We start from the raw sequence: 15,581 nt of genomic DNA on the forward strand, positions 1-15,581 counted from the left end.
AAAATGTATGGAAAACTTCAAGGCCCCAGCGCACACAATGGTGCAAAATCAAAATTTATTATTTAAAAATGTCTAAAGTATTTTTACCTGAAAGCGATTTAAATTTTTAAGAGGTTTAGGATAGGGTTTTATTTTGTTTTTTATAGTTTTTTTAAACAAAGTTGAAAAAATAAAGTTTTGCTTGACTCCAAGGCATTTATTGTTAAATGTATCATAGTTTTTGTAAATAAATTATTTTTGCGAAATAAGCAACAAAAAATTGCGTACGTCGTTTTCCTATAATGTGTTTTTTACAATATAAATCGAAATTTTTCCAAATTTTGCAAAAAATAAGTCTTTTTCAACATTTGCAAATATAAAAGTATCTCGTAAACGTGTAATTTTAATGAAAATTGTAGTATCAACAAAATATATCAAATTCAATCCCCTTTTAATTGACACACCACTTGGTTTGATAGGTTTACGAACTCTCCAGATATTCGAAATTTTTACGATGAATTTTTTTCTTTAATCAGAACTTGTAACTACAAAAACCAAATAAATTAAGAAAAGTAGCTCCTCAAACTCTTAATATTTCATCATCTTTCAAAAAATAAATAAATGTAACCCTCAAAAGTTGTAGGGTCCAGACCTTTTTGAATAGCTATTTTCACATTTGCATTACTGGGTGGCGCCACGGTTAAATATTTATTAACTGATTTATTCGATATTCTTCAGTTCTGGGTGGTAGCAGCAGAAAAATAACAAAAGTTTAGCATTTTTGGATCACCCTAATGTACATGTTTATGTATACACATTTGTAGGTATGTAATTAATTTGGATGGCGCGCAAGTGCATACGAATACATTGTTACTGATTTTATACAATTCAGGCTTTATTATAATAATTTTATTTTTATTTTTTTTCATTATACAATTTACAATTTTATTAAAATTTTTTTGTTCGTCATTTTTTATTTTTGGGTTTCGTGCAGTTTCTACTAATTTAGTTTACCTACATTCATACATAGCTAATACGAGTATTATGTCTTACAAACATGCATATGCATGTCTCTATGTAACGGTTCTAATTGGTTTTCATGGTTTTCTTCTTTTCTTTATTTTTTGTCAGGTATGTACTATATGCACTTTGGGTGGGTTTGAAGGAAGGCATGGAGAGAAGTCCTAATTATTTCTAATCGTAAATATGATACAGCTACTTTTTTTTGAATTTTTGTTTGTTTGTTTTATTTTTGCACCAAGTGCCTGCTATGAAGATCGAAAAACTAAAATGTTTGTTGTTGTCTTATTCTTAAAACAGGAAATCAACTGAAACCTCTCGAAAAATGTGCGTTTTTCAACTTTTGAGGCACACAATTCTTGTATGTTTTTTAGTATTTTGCAATTTTTTCTGAAACTTTATTATATTTTTTTATCGTTAAATCAAAGATGAAAATAAAATGTATGGTACATGGATATACCTCTAGCAGTTTTACAGTTAGTGAAGTTATAACTACATACTAAGATAGTCCCTAAAGTTGTTGCATTTTTTTGGTTTTTCTTCATAGTTTTAGTTCTTTTTTGTTTTCTGGCTGCTAAATTTTTTTAGCATGTACTGAAAAAATCTGTGAAATTTACGAAATTTTTTTTATTTGAAGTAAAAAACTGGTTGTCCTACTTTCTTTTAGTAGTTTTCGGAGTTCTATCTGCACAGAATAAAGGCGGCCCCGACAGATAGGAAATATTTTCAGCGTCGAAGGGATGCTTTTGCACAGAACATGGCGAGATGGCACAATGACAACGTTGCCGCAGACAAAACGTCTAAATTTGATTGGTTAAAAATCAGCTGGTTTGAATTCATGCCATACATTGTTGTTTTGCCGCATTTGTCCTTTATCAGTTCAAAATCACAGATGTCAGCAAAAAAGCATCTCTGTGTCGCGGACCCTGAAGTCGCGAGAAGAAAACTCCATAGAGACCTTCGGCGTTTGCGATATGAAATGGTGTGGGAAGTAGTACGATTAAGTAAATACAGAAATGGCTTTCTTCCTTTTCTCTGGTGCTTGGTAATTGATTACCTGCAAGTCAAACTTGACGGCTCTACAATAAATGCCTGGGCTATGTATAAGATGTGGCCTGTCTCACTAGAATGAGAAGTTTGGACGGCCTCGTCCCCGCTGCCTTAAATTAGTCACTATTTAGATTATTTCCGAAGTAAAATATTCAGGTTTAGTCGCAGATAATAAAGTTTTATGGAAGCTTCACGTTGAACAAAGTACTTCCAAAGCCGTCCCAGCATTCGGGCAATGTAAACAGGTCTTTGATAAAACGTAGGGCCTGTCACCTAGGAGAGTACTGCGGATTTACACCTCAAGCTTTTCCTACAACATCTGGGGCTGCTTAACCTACCGCCACTTAATATTTTTATCCGGTGGGAGGCCCTTAAGCACACCTGTACTTTTAAAGGAAATTACTGAAGGCAGATATTTGAACTTCAACGTATTTTCAATGCCACAGGATAGTACGTCACCGTTACCTTTGCGGACTTAACACCAATGCAGGGCTCGTGCTTACACATTGTGGAATTTAAACTGCTGGCTTCAAAATTGACACAGGGTCAGGGTCTGGAGTCCATATCGAAAGTAACGACGAAAAAATGTTCATTTAACTAGATGAACATGCCTTGTTGTTTCAAGCTGAGGTATTTGCCATCCTCAGGCCATGAACTAGATTGTGTAAAGTGGGTGGAGAAGCAGGAGTTTCCGTTTCTGTAGTGACAGCCAAGCCTACACACACGTCAGCTACGACAGTAGTAATCGTTTGACTGCGTACCCATTCCAATAGCGTGGGATTTCCCGATATGTCCTTTATAGCCTCGCACCCATACAACATGAAAGAGGTAACTACTTTTGAGCTTGTTTAGCAAATTAATAGAAGAATCGATCTATCATCATGCAGCTTCTTAAGTTGCTGCTAGTTCAGTTTCAAAAACTCTGCAGAGGTCTTGCAGACGGAAACTGGGGCCAAGTGAGTGTTCATGCAGATATACCCGATTTCCTGCTTAGATTCTAATTCGGAGCCATCAGTATAGATGGCTGGTGAATCAGAGTGCGAGATCAGCGCTGAATCCTCTTCCTCTGGAAATGATTCCTCAGTCCAAGGGGCGAGACAGTGTAGTCCAGGCGCCTGACAAGAATACTCTCACCACTCGCGAAGCAACAGCGCGCCGAGCCTTCGTGGAAATTTTTGAATGTGTGAAGCAAAATACGAAGAAAATACTTACATATGTTCATCGGTATGCAGCTGAGTCGAAGCAGGAGTCCATGTAGTAGCACAAAAAGTGCAGAACTCCTTAGGAATATCTTCGGCTATCTAGACTCGCCGAAAAGATAATGGAAGCACATTTTTGGGGTTATGAAGGCATCTATTACTCAATTACAAAAGGGGTGTCAATATTATAGTATAAAAAGTTCCTGTTCATTCCACATAATTTTTTTACTTTCATAAATTCTATGAAGGAAAAATATCCAAAATTCAAATGAGTTTCTTCTACGATAAATCAGAAAGTTTATTTCGATGATAGCAGGATTTTCAGACATTTAATATCATTTGAGGCGTTCTTGAAACACAATTCTCTCTGACCTCCAATACAATGTATGTGAAATTTTGGCCAGCTTATCAGCTTATCAGGTCCTTGGTATTACTAAATGAATTTTTGGCTAAATTAATGGCCAGTTCGATTTTAGTAAAATTCGCATTTACCCTCTTTCAGTTGACATGTAATTTCTTTTTGTAACGTAATCTTTAAAGCTAGTGAATTATTTACTTAGTATATTTCTTGTATATGGTTTTTGATAATCCATCGTTAAGTATACTTTTTTTGTAATTATTTTTTTACCAAATACAAATAACAATTTGAATCGCATAAATTGCTCCCGAAATGCTATTAAGTTCACCCGTTTTTTTTTTGTATTGTTTGTGTTCTTTTTTATTTTTCTTTTACTTCAAAATGTAAATATTTATTTTCAATTTAAACTCTACGCTAATCTCTTACATTGCAATTATAATTAGTTCATCTTCTGATCGTTTTCGTGATGAGAATCTAGTACGTACTAAGCTCCTGTAAAAAGTTTTTGTGCCAACTTTGTGTCACATCAGCAAATGCAATTCCATAACCGGACAGGCGAAGAGTTCAATCAAGATGCCATATCTTTACTTCATCTCATTTTTGATTTAACACCCGAGCTTTTGAGCATCATAAATAGTTAGAACTTTCGTTTTCGTAAAGTGTTCCATCCCTGATCCCTGTTCGCTCAGCCCATTTTAAAGATCAAACTTTGTGATTTCGATCCTAGCTAGAACAGCGTCTCCTTCGACCATTTCCGATTGTTACCCGCCATGCTGGGTTCGCGTGATTCGTCACTTTTACTACGCGCAGGTTCAACATCCTCCGATGCCGATGAACTGTCTGAACTCTCATCGGTAAGTAACTTTATAAGAGGCAGTTCTAGCATAACCGAGCGGCAAGTTTCCTCTTCGCTCCTGCGGGCAATGGGGTCTAGCAAGCTCAAATTGGTAGCACTACTACTCACCAAAACGTTGGGAGAGTCTGACAGCCTTTCTGCTGTAGTTGTAGAGCTAGTGCCGGTAGCAGTGACGTTTCCGGAGCCGGATCCAGCGCCGCGTAGGATGAGGTTTTTCAGTGATGCGGACATGCAAATAATTGGTTGTCGCGTTGTTGTAGTGATGAGCATCGAGTCTGAGACCGAGGAGGCACAAGGGTCATCATAGAGTCTGGAGCATGGCAGTTGTGGTTGTGTTGTATTCGTTTGATTTTTCGAAGCCTTCTGGGTTTCTGTAGCATAGCGCTGAGTGGCAGTGGCTGCAGTTGCGGCAGCGCTTGCGCCAACGCTAAGGCTACAGCTCGTCTGATTATTGTCCGTAAGCGGACTAGAGCCACCGAAGCTGACTACCGTATTTAAGCTGCTGTGTTCGGTTAGGGTTGCAGAGCCACCCCCACCTCCACCACCGCCACCACCACTGCCACTACCGCTGGGTCCTTGGGCGCCACCACCACAAAGTTCAGTATTCAAAGTAGAGCAGGTATCATCTTCTGTGGTTGTCGTAGTGGTTGGTATACTATGTGGATCGCTGTACTGCTGCAGTAGTTGCGCGCGGCGTGGATGTGTTGGCGAAAGGCTTGTGCAAATAAACGAACCAAAATGCGTCTCAAGTGGCACCGATTCAGCGATTGTGGTCGGCGTCTGGCTGCCGCTGCCTGTGTGGGGAAACTCCCTTAACTGATGTCCGATTAACGCTACACGATCACTGGAAGAAACGCTGATTGTGCGGTGGCGTTGTAGAAGTGGGCGACGCGCGCGTGCTAGCTTCGTACCAGCCGCACTCGATCCAGCGCCCAGGCTATAGCGCTTTTCGATGGGATACTTGAGTGGTTGCGATGCGGGATGTACAGCTACGGAAGCTTCGTTTGAGCTGCCGCCGCCACCACCCCCAGTTTGTGTCGGTACGAGCGCTACATTCTCGCGCATGCTATTCGGATCGTGTTCGCCGAAACTGACCTCCTCGCTGTCGCTGCTCAATTGCTGCATATCCTCATCTGTGTCGGCTACACTATCCAGGAACACGGAGTCCTCGTCTACTGAGCGGGCCTCGGAGTCTTGATACTCTAGTGACGAGATTTTGAAGGAACTAAGAGAGGCGAGCGGCGCGCGTTTTTCTACATTGAAGAGCGCTTTCGCTGATATGGTGCCCAAGCTGCCACTACCATTTAGTTTGCCCAAGCTGATGGGCGTGCTATCGATGCTTATGCTACTGGAGTTGGCGGTAACAACTGCTGCAGCTGTAGCTGCTGCTATGGCGGCGGCGGAACTGGTATACGGAAAGCTATTGTTATTGCGCTCTTGCATTGATGGCGGCGTCATCTGCTCGGTCGGGTAAGCGAGCCGTTGCAGCTCGATTATTGCAACCTTTCCGCGCAAGCTGCCACGGGAATCCTCCGTAGGCGAGTCGGTGTAATGATGTCTGTAGGCAGCGCTAGTGGAGGGCGTCGCTGGTTGTGGCCCTGACTTGAACACCGATCCGGCATCACTGAAACCAATCAAACCTCTGTTTTCGAAAAGGTGTTGATTGTAGGGATATATGTCCACCGTATCGGCGCTGATTGAGTGAATTTCTTGTTTGCGCCCGGCCTGCGCGCTTTCCGGATCGTAGTAGGCTATGCTGTGTTTGCGTACAAACTTCTGTGCCTCGGTGTGTGCGTTCGCTACTTTTCGATCAGCACTTATCACCGTATTTGTAGTGCCAGTTTTGCTATGAGTGGTGATGGTAGCCACGGATGTTTTTGATGGCTGTGACTGTGGCTGTGCGTCCCTCTCAGACACTTTTCCGCACGTGGTCACAGTGCCGTTCGCGTGCGCCTGCAATTGTTCGTAGAGACTGCGCTCCGACGGACAAGGGGATGGTTTCGGTGTGGGCTGTATGACCTGTATATCCGGATAGTAGTAGTCCCAATTATTAGTACTCGATGCACGTGAGGTTGTTGATAGCTTTCGTTGAAGTGTCGGCGGCAAGTTGCCCAAACCTAAGGTGAACGCTGAACAGCGTCGTTCCAAGTATGAGCTTTCAGTACTGCAACATGTCATTGCGCTGCTACGTCGCGAGTCCTGACCCTTTAGTTGAGTATAGAAGAATATTAATATATTCATGTTAGCGTACAGAGAAGCGGGAAACTTACCGCAGGCGGTACCTCCAGAAAACCACGTTTACTTTTCGTTGAATCGGTGCGTTTCGGCATGTCAGCAAGTTCGTCGAGCCTTGTCCCACTACGCGGGTAGTCTGTGCACTCGAGTTCGTCTTCTGTTTCAATAAAGTAATCTTCATTCCCGAAACTGCTGCCCATCGGATAGTTACTTAGAATACGTGACGACTCGGAGCCACTTTTCCGGCGCCCTGCGGTAGAGCTGCCCACGCCAGAAGTTGCCGAATAGGAAAATCGTCGAGGTGGCTCCAGCAGGCTGCTGTAGCCACCACCACCTATAGTTTCATAAGCAGGAATATCTTCTGCGAATTAGTCGCCAATGCAAATGCCATTTATTTACCAGCAATAAATACACTTACCCACTGAGGAAAAGCGATATCCCCGATTTAACATTGGTGGCGCGCTGACATTGCCCAAGGATAGTAATCGTTGTCGCCGATAGATAATAGCATCGTATTCATCCGGGTATATCGACATGCCAGTTGCAACCATGGCCTCCTGAATTTCACGCTCCTCTTCCTCTTGCATGCAGACGGCGGCTACAGCAGCCATTTTGGGATCCTGAAAATGCATTCAAGGGAAAATAAGTGGCATAGCCTTCATTATGCGAAAGTAAGAAAAGCAAGGCAAGGAGGTGCCTAGAAAGAGGCATTGATATGAGTAACACACTATGTAAATATGTACCCAGTGTGGATATTCGATAACTTCATTGGAATAAAAAAAAGTTTTTCATAAGAATCTATACTGAACACAACGCTTAGTGGAGCCTTAAACTCTAAGCAAATAAAGTCTTTCAACTTACCTTCAGCACTTTCATTGTCTCATTGGAACTGCTGCGACTCTTCCAAACAATAAGAAATACCAAAAAGCCGAAAAATCCACTCAGCGTCGCGGCAATTCGTACACCAGTCATCACGTCGTAGGTGGCATAGAACTCCTGCTGCTCAATTTGCCGCTCAATCAGACTTTTATTGTAACGGCCCTTGCCCGTATATTGCATGGGTTCATTTGTGCCGTCGTATACGAATGCGGTACTACAAATAAAAAAAAATCATAAGTTCAAAGCGAGCTTAAAAGCAATCACACATGCATGTGTGTACATATAAATATACATATGTAATCCTTATCACTTGTCTTACCCAGTCGTCGTCGTTGTATTCGTGTTAGGTAAGGCGCCGCTATTCCCATTTGTCGCAAATTGGTTGGCGAGAGCTGCATTGCCGCCATTTTTGCGAAGTGTAGAAGTATCAGTAAATGCAATGAGTGGCATGGCCAGTTTGTCCAACATATCCGTTGCAGCCAAACGTGCTGGCTTAACGCCATTGATAATTTTATTGGCATTCGTTGTTGTTTTTATTATTGTTGCACTTGCCTTAACAGTCGATTTGGAAGCATTTGAAGTGGAAGAACTTGTTGCTGTTGTTGACCTTGAAGTGTCCGATGATGAAGTTGATTTTATCGACGCCAACGTTGATGACGACGAGGCAGCGGCACGTCGTGTAATTTTTGCCATCTCTAAACAGACATTTTCTGGAAAAAGAAAATGGAAAAGATAAGAGATTATTTTTCTTAATCAATATATAGCATGATTCATGATTATTATGGAATTCATAAAATCTTCGAGAGTTTAATTGAAAATAGTATCCAGAATAAAAAATTATTTAACATTTTAAAGGTGTCGGGAAAGTTTAATTTTAAATTTATTTTCTTGCCCAAAAACAATCTCTCTATACATCGGCGTAGCCAGAATGGGCGGGGATCGACCCTATTAAGCTGGCATTTCAGGGTACTATTTTATATATATATAAGGAAAATTTTAAAGTTCGGGCTAGAGTTAGCTTGTTTTATTTGGGTTTAGTCGAAAAGATCCTATTTTGCTTCTAGCTTTTTTTCTTAAAATCATTCAGCTTTTTACTATTGCTCAAAATACTAAGTGCAAATTTAAATTGTGTTAAAATATTTAATGAAGCTTTGACTTTATCCGATATCTGCGTGGGTAGACTGGTTTTTGTTTGACACATCAGCTTCAGGATTGACCGAAAGGAAAGCAGTAGTTGCAGGACGACACCGGTGGATTTCTACACGGATGGGTCGAAGCTTGACGGTATGGTCGGTGGATGTTTCATTCATGCGGGCGCCAGAATCAGGCGGAGCTAGCATTAAGGAAACAGTCGAATGTCTGTTAAACTGCTTGACTTTGGCAAAGGAATTTTCCCCGGGTCAGATTCATTTGGGTACCAGGCCATATTGATATTGCAGGGAATCGCGCTCCGGAGAAGTTGGCCAGGAAAGGTACCTTCGAGATGCGATTACCGGGTAAAGAGTGGGAGTACTTTCTCTTTAGCAAGTTTATGGGGAGGATGGAGCTAAATATCACAATAAATTGTCACTGTTTACAGAATAATTAGAAGGAGTCAAAACTTTATCTTAAGCTGCCTAGATTTTGTGAGGATACGAAAAATATTTACTAAAGTACAAAATAAGTTGTTCCTTAAAATAACGAATCATTTTTGTCTTAGAAATTAACACTATTGTCAAGTTATAATAACGACCAAAAATATTTGATTTTCTTAGCCATGACTAAAATTTTGATTTAATTTTTTTTAGTTTTATTTTTTTTGGCCATTTAGCCCTTTCTCTGAAAAAGATCTGGCAACACTGTTAATGAACTTTAAATTATCAGATAATGTTTTGCTACCTTAGAACCCTATAGCATTCAATAATGTCTCCTTCGGGGTATTCTTGAAGGGGCTGAGCTCGTCTTTTCAAGCGCCGGCACTTCTCTGTAGTATTGATGTGGGCGCTTGTTATTAACAATATCATACTCAAGATGAGTTTGTGTTGGTGATCTACCTAGTTTTTATCTTCGGTAGATGTCTAAATTCGATGATTGAAATCTTCGAGAGGGCATTAGATATTATTGGTAAAATTATAATTTCCCCCAAGTAAGGAAATATGAAGCCGGCTCCTAAACCATTTTGTAGAACATTTAAGTCGTTTTCAATACAAGGCAGGGTTATTACTTTACCAAGATTAACCATACTAGGGAGGAGATCATTCAAATCTGTAAGCATCCTTTCGTAGCTGCGGAAAATCTGTCCTAGAGTGGGTGTAATGGTTCTAACTTTAAGTGTGATTGCTATTCAGCGGTGTTCCGTATTTCCCTTTCGTCCGAAAATTTAAAGTTTCGTCTTATTTGAGTTTGAAAAATACATATTTCTCAGCTTATTGAAACGCTCTACTAAATTAAACCAAAAACAAGATAATAGAAACTGATATACTCTAAATACATATGTGTATATATGTAAATAACTTTTCGTCATGCTAGCATTGTTCTACAGCTGAAATGCATTTTTCACTAAGTCATACGCACACAGACACACACAAACTGGCACACATTGTTTACCTGAAGTTCACAAGTTGGCGGCGACAAGTGTTTTGTGTGGTGACAAAAATACGGCAAGACAAGCAATGTATGTATGTATGTAGTATATATGTATCTATGACAACTTTTGGTTCTAAGCTTTTCTTTGTAAAAGTAAAAACAACACACTTGGTGTCAAAACTGTCGCCTCTATTAAGGAACTTGCATTCACTTTTGTACATACGAAACATAGTAGAAAGTGCTACATACAATGCTCAAGTACTCATATGACGTTCATTGTCGACAATTCTTTCGGTCGGTATGTCGTTATCAACCGCCATTGTGCGTCGAGTAGAAGGTGAACCAGAAGATGCACAAAAGGCGAAGACGTATAAAAAGTTTATTGTCTACGTCCCAGCACTAAATTAAAAATGGAAGCAAACTAGCTCACGTATGTACATTAGGCATATGACTTTTTTACATACATATCTTTGGCATTTTATTAAAACAACTTAAGTGACTTTGGAAGATTTCACTTTGAATTAAAAAAATAAATTTTTCCGCATGAAAAATTTAATGTTTTTATTACGTTACACCTGTTAACCTGCTAGTTAATAGTTGAGATATTGTTTGTTAACCGAATGAAATATTGCTTTAAAGAGAAAATAGCTTATCTCGAGATAAGCTGCTTTAGTAAAATGTCACAGATATGTACATAATGCTACAAATTTCGATCCAAATTTTAAACTTTTTTCTCAGAAGTGTTAAACTTTTTTAAGTATACAGTTTTATAGACCTTTCAAACTACTGTTGATTTTTAGATTTTTTTTTTGCTAAAGGTGTTGCGGTTTTCTTCCACAACGGTAATGATAAGTCCTTGAAACAGCTTAATTATTGCACTAAAATTGAAAACGCTATAAAATTGTATACATACACTCAAAAAAAAAAATGTAGCTTTACTGAGAAAAATTTAAAATTTGTGTGCAAATTTGTTGAGTTTTTTTCTACAAAGTTTTAAACTTGGGTTAAAATGGGTTTTGTTAGAGAATAAAGTGTATTTTAATTGACAATTCTCAAAATTAAATAAATGAAAATGAGTGGTAAACAATATCACTTTGAAATGGGGTGTTGTTGATATCACCAATACTCTAAGGGGCAATTTCACAGTGCGTAGTTAACTCAGAATCGACAGTTAACTAGAGATTTTCAGTACAAAATTCTGTAGTTAACTCCCGATTCTGAGTTAACTACGCATTGTGAAATTGGCCCTAAATCTCACGAGTTGTTTATTTTAGTGTCACTCCCTTCTCTCGCCAAAAAAAAAGAAACGCTAAAGCATTCGTCTTGCATATACATATGTATTTCAATCAATGCAGTTGCGGAAATGAGTACAATAAAAAGTAAATCAGTATTTGAAGAATTCTGGACGCTATTAATGATGGCAAAGGCCTTCGCTGGTCTTGCGTAAAGTGCAGGTCGACCGAAGTTGATCTTTTCAAGCTATTTAGGCAAACCAGAAATGGTTTTACAGAAATAGGAAGGGAATTATCGGTACTGACAGAAAAATTTAAGCATTATGAAAATATGTTTAAATCATTCAAATGTTTAGATACCTTGCAATCTGTTAAGGATATCCGTGTGTCTAAACGTAAGCGTCTTCATAGTCCATCTAAGGAAATTGCTGCCGTTGCACGTCAGAATCATCTTCCGATAGACTTAATTAATTTATCCTCTCCGTGTCCTCCAGCATCAGAATCCTCAGCCTCAAAAGACCGTGTAACGAAATCTGCTTCGGATAATAAAGCGTCTGAAGTATCTTCCCCTTCCCCCATTGAAGTGGTGGCATCATCTTCAAAGCCTCCACCGCCTTCCCTATCCTCAACTACTAACGCAGAAACTCAACCCTCTCCACCGGTAGTCCAGTCTTATACGAGGAAACTAGTTGTGGTTCCGTCAAAGAAGTCAATCTTTGTTTCTAGATTTTCGAGAGACACTACCGAAGACGATATAAAGCTTTACATCTCATCAAAAATTTCAACTGTCGACTTAAGCATCAGAAAATTTAATTTTATTACGAAAGAAATATTGCTTCATTTAAAATTGACGTAAATTTAGATAATTTTAATGCGCTGCTTAGTAGTTCTTTTTGGCCCCCCGGAGCTTTCGTTCGTGAATTCGAATATAGGCCCAAAAAGTAAATAACTTAGCTAATATTCCCCGTCATAACACTGAATCAAAAAACTAATTATTAAATCTGCTTTAAGTATTTATTACCAAAATGTAAGAGGCTTAAATACTAAATTAACGAACTTATACTTTAAAGGCCTCGAATGTAATTATAATATTCTTTCTTTTACTGAAACTTGGCTGAAGCCTCACATTTTCAATTCAGAGATTCTTCCAAATAATTATCATATCTATAGACAAGATAGGGAGGACAGAATCGGCGGTGGCGTACTCTTCGATGTAGACTCTTCAATACCATCTGACGAAGTTAGTCTTCCACACATTGATTCAGTAGAGTTCAAATGCATTCGTGTACAGGCTGGAAAAGGATCTATTTACTTAGCTCTGTGCTATATCGCTCCCCGATCTGACACATTGGTGTATTCACGACTCATCTCTTTACTGAAATCAGTTAATTTACTGACTAAACCTTCTGATTCAATGATTATGTTGGGTGATTTTAATTTACCAAGCATATCATGGAACATCATTGACAATGATATCATACCTTTCGCGTCTAGTGCGTGCAACAACGTATTTTTAGAGGAGATGGCTGAACTCTGCCTAACTCAGGTTAATGCACTTCACAATAAGTTTGGTAGAGTATTAGATCTTGTTTATGTTGATGATGCATCTAAGTCCGTTGTAAATAAGTGTGAACTACTAGTTTTGCCCGAAGATGTCTACCACCCTGCTATGGAGGTATCTTACGAAGTTATAAGTGATGGTCAAAATTGCAGTACCCAAGCATACGAATACAAATATTTGCTTTGATTTTTCGAAAGCCAACGTTAAAATGCTTAACAAAGAACTGTGTAAATTGTCGTGGCCTGCATTTAAAGAAAATATTGAACAAAGCGTTGTACTTTTTAACTTTACTTTACATAAATTATTTGAAAAGCATGTGCCTAAACGTATGTATGTTCCTGAAGAGCAAACACAGTTATGGTTCACTAAAGAACTGAGAAATTCATGAGAAACAGAAAGTCGCGTTATGTTAGATTACACAAAAAAACCGGTTTACACTCATACTATGTAAAATACTCACTTTTGCGTCATAAGTTTTTTGAATTAAACAAAAAGTGTTATAAAGCTTACTTGTGTAAAATCAAACGGCGTATAATATATAACCCCAAATCATTTTATGACTTCGTAAACTCCAAGCGAAATGTACGTGGGTTTCCTTCCGCCATGAAGTATCAAAATACCGTCTCTAGTGATAATCAAACAATTTCTAACATGTTCGCTCAGTTTTTTAAATCCAATTATTCCATTAACTCACATGCTAACATTGACTATCCTTTTAAACTATGTCCAATGAACTCAATAAATATCCCAGTAATATCTCCCGATGATGTAGTAGTTTATCTGAAATCCTTAAAGCGGTCATTCAGTTATGGTCCTGACCAGATTCCTACTTGTATTCTTATAAATTGTTCTGATTATCTCTATGAGCCGTTAACAGCGTTATTTAATTTATCTCTTAAAGAGGGCGTTTTTCCAAATACATGGAAGGAATCGTTCATAACCCCGTTACATAAAAGCGGTAGCAGATCTTCAGTGGAGAACTACCGAGGAATAGCTAAGCTTTCTGCAATTCCTAAATTATTTGAAGCAATTATAACAAATCAGTTGACGCACTCTATCTCTTCTAGCATTTCATATAGTCAACATGGATTTTGCAAGGACAAATCAACTTCTACAAATTTACTCGAATTAACATCCTATATCTCAAAAGCATTTAGTGAAAGCAAAACTGTTGATGTTATATATACTGACTTCAGTAAAGCATTTGACAAAGTGTGCCACTCGTTGCTCATCTACAAACTTGATCTTCTTGGTCTTCCACCTAATTTTCTACGTTGGATCTCTTCATACCTCTATGATAGATCACAAAGGGTAATGTTTAAAAATACTATCTCTGACGTCATTGATGTTACTTCAGGAGTCCCTCAAGGTAGCCACCTAGGCACGGTTCTGTACTTGCTTTTTATAAACGATATTTCTACAGATATACAATTTTCCAAAATTTTAATGTATGCAGATGATGTAAAGCTTTATAAATCGTACGTTTCAATTAAAGAAAGGTCTTTGCTACAATCAGACTTAGACAGCATGGCTTACTGGTGTCAAATAAATCTTATGCCTCTAAATCTTAAGAAATGTAAAGTAATGAGCTTCTCGCGAAGAGCTGATGTGACAGTCAACAAGGCTAAAGGTGTACTTGCATTTGTGAAACGATGGTCAAAAGAATTTTGTGACCCTTATATCACTAAAACCCTGTTTACAACATTAGTTAGGCCAATTCTGGAATACGGTTCGGTGGTTTGGAATCCAAGGTATCAAATTTACTCAGACAAGACAGAATCAATTCAAAAACAATTCCTACTTTTTGCTTTAAGAAATTTCCGTTGGGATTCCCAATATAATTTTCCACCTTATACGGGCCGATTAAAACTTATTAATCTTCCTACACTTTCCAGCCGCAGGCAAATGCTTGGTACAATTTTTATAGTTAAATTACTAACAGGCTCAATTTCAAGTCCGCTTCTTCTTGGCGAAGTTAGCCTTAATGTTCCCTCCCGGGTATCAAGACACTTTTGCCCCCTATTTCTGAAAGCTTGTAAAACTAATTTCGAATTGCACGACCCACTCCGTTGCTTATGCCAGGATTTTAACTCTCATTCCAGCACGTTTGATATATCAGATCCGCTTTTCAGCATTAAGAAATCGATACTGTCCTCTCTCAATAAATGAATCATTAAAATGTAGACATAAAATAGGCTGATGAATTTAGTTCTGTAGCTGAACAGTTTTAGATCTCGACACTTAACAAACTCCTGCCTATCGTGACTCGGCGCAAAAATTGAAAATACTGGTTCCGTACGTCATGCGGACTGCGCCCCTCGTGCGGATGGGCGGGAATGGAGGGTAAAAACCGTTGGGATATTATTATTATTATTTATATTTTAAGTTAGACCTCTCGCAATACATCGGTGAAAACTGCACTGAATAATAATAAAGTTTCAATAAAAAAAAACATATTTGTGAAAAATCGCGTGTGAACGTGCATAATTAAATAAATAATATAAAAAAAACTTTTTAATATACAACGCTTTTATAAATGGACTAAAAAGTAGAAAATAATATTTCTCAGTCCCATAGAATTTGTTTGGTAACTTTTGATCTTGAAATTTTAGCAAAAGTCATTATAAACAATCTATGAAATTGAAAA

The 15,581-nt window shown here is 38.5% G+C and overlaps 1 protein-coding gene across 3 annotated transcripts; it reads right to left on the reverse strand.

Moving 5' to 3' along the window:
* Window positions 1-3,514: 3,514 nt before the first annotated feature.
* Window positions 3,515-8,286, reverse strand: LOC118754740 (serine-rich adhesin for platelets-like; the record flags this gene model as incomplete). 3 transcript variants are annotated; one of them, XM_036489626.1, is given in 5 exon segments in its annotated part: window positions 3,515-6,667; window positions 6,733-7,031; window positions 7,116-7,317; window positions 7,559-7,790; window positions 7,896-8,286. In XM_036489626.1, coding segments are annotated over 5 exon segments (3,441 nt in total). In that variant the 3' UTR covers window positions 3,515-4,333.
* Between the last annotated feature and the right edge of the window lie 7,295 nt (window positions 8,287-15,581).

Source organism: Rhagoletis pomonella, unplaced genomic scaffold (assembly GCF_013731165.1).
Source record: "Rhagoletis pomonella isolate Grant_MI unplaced genomic scaffold, Rhpom_1.0 Rhpom_scaffold_04504, whole genome shotgun sequence".
Taxonomy (NCBI): Eukaryota; Metazoa; Arthropoda; class Insecta; order Diptera; family Tephritidae; genus Rhagoletis; species Rhagoletis pomonella.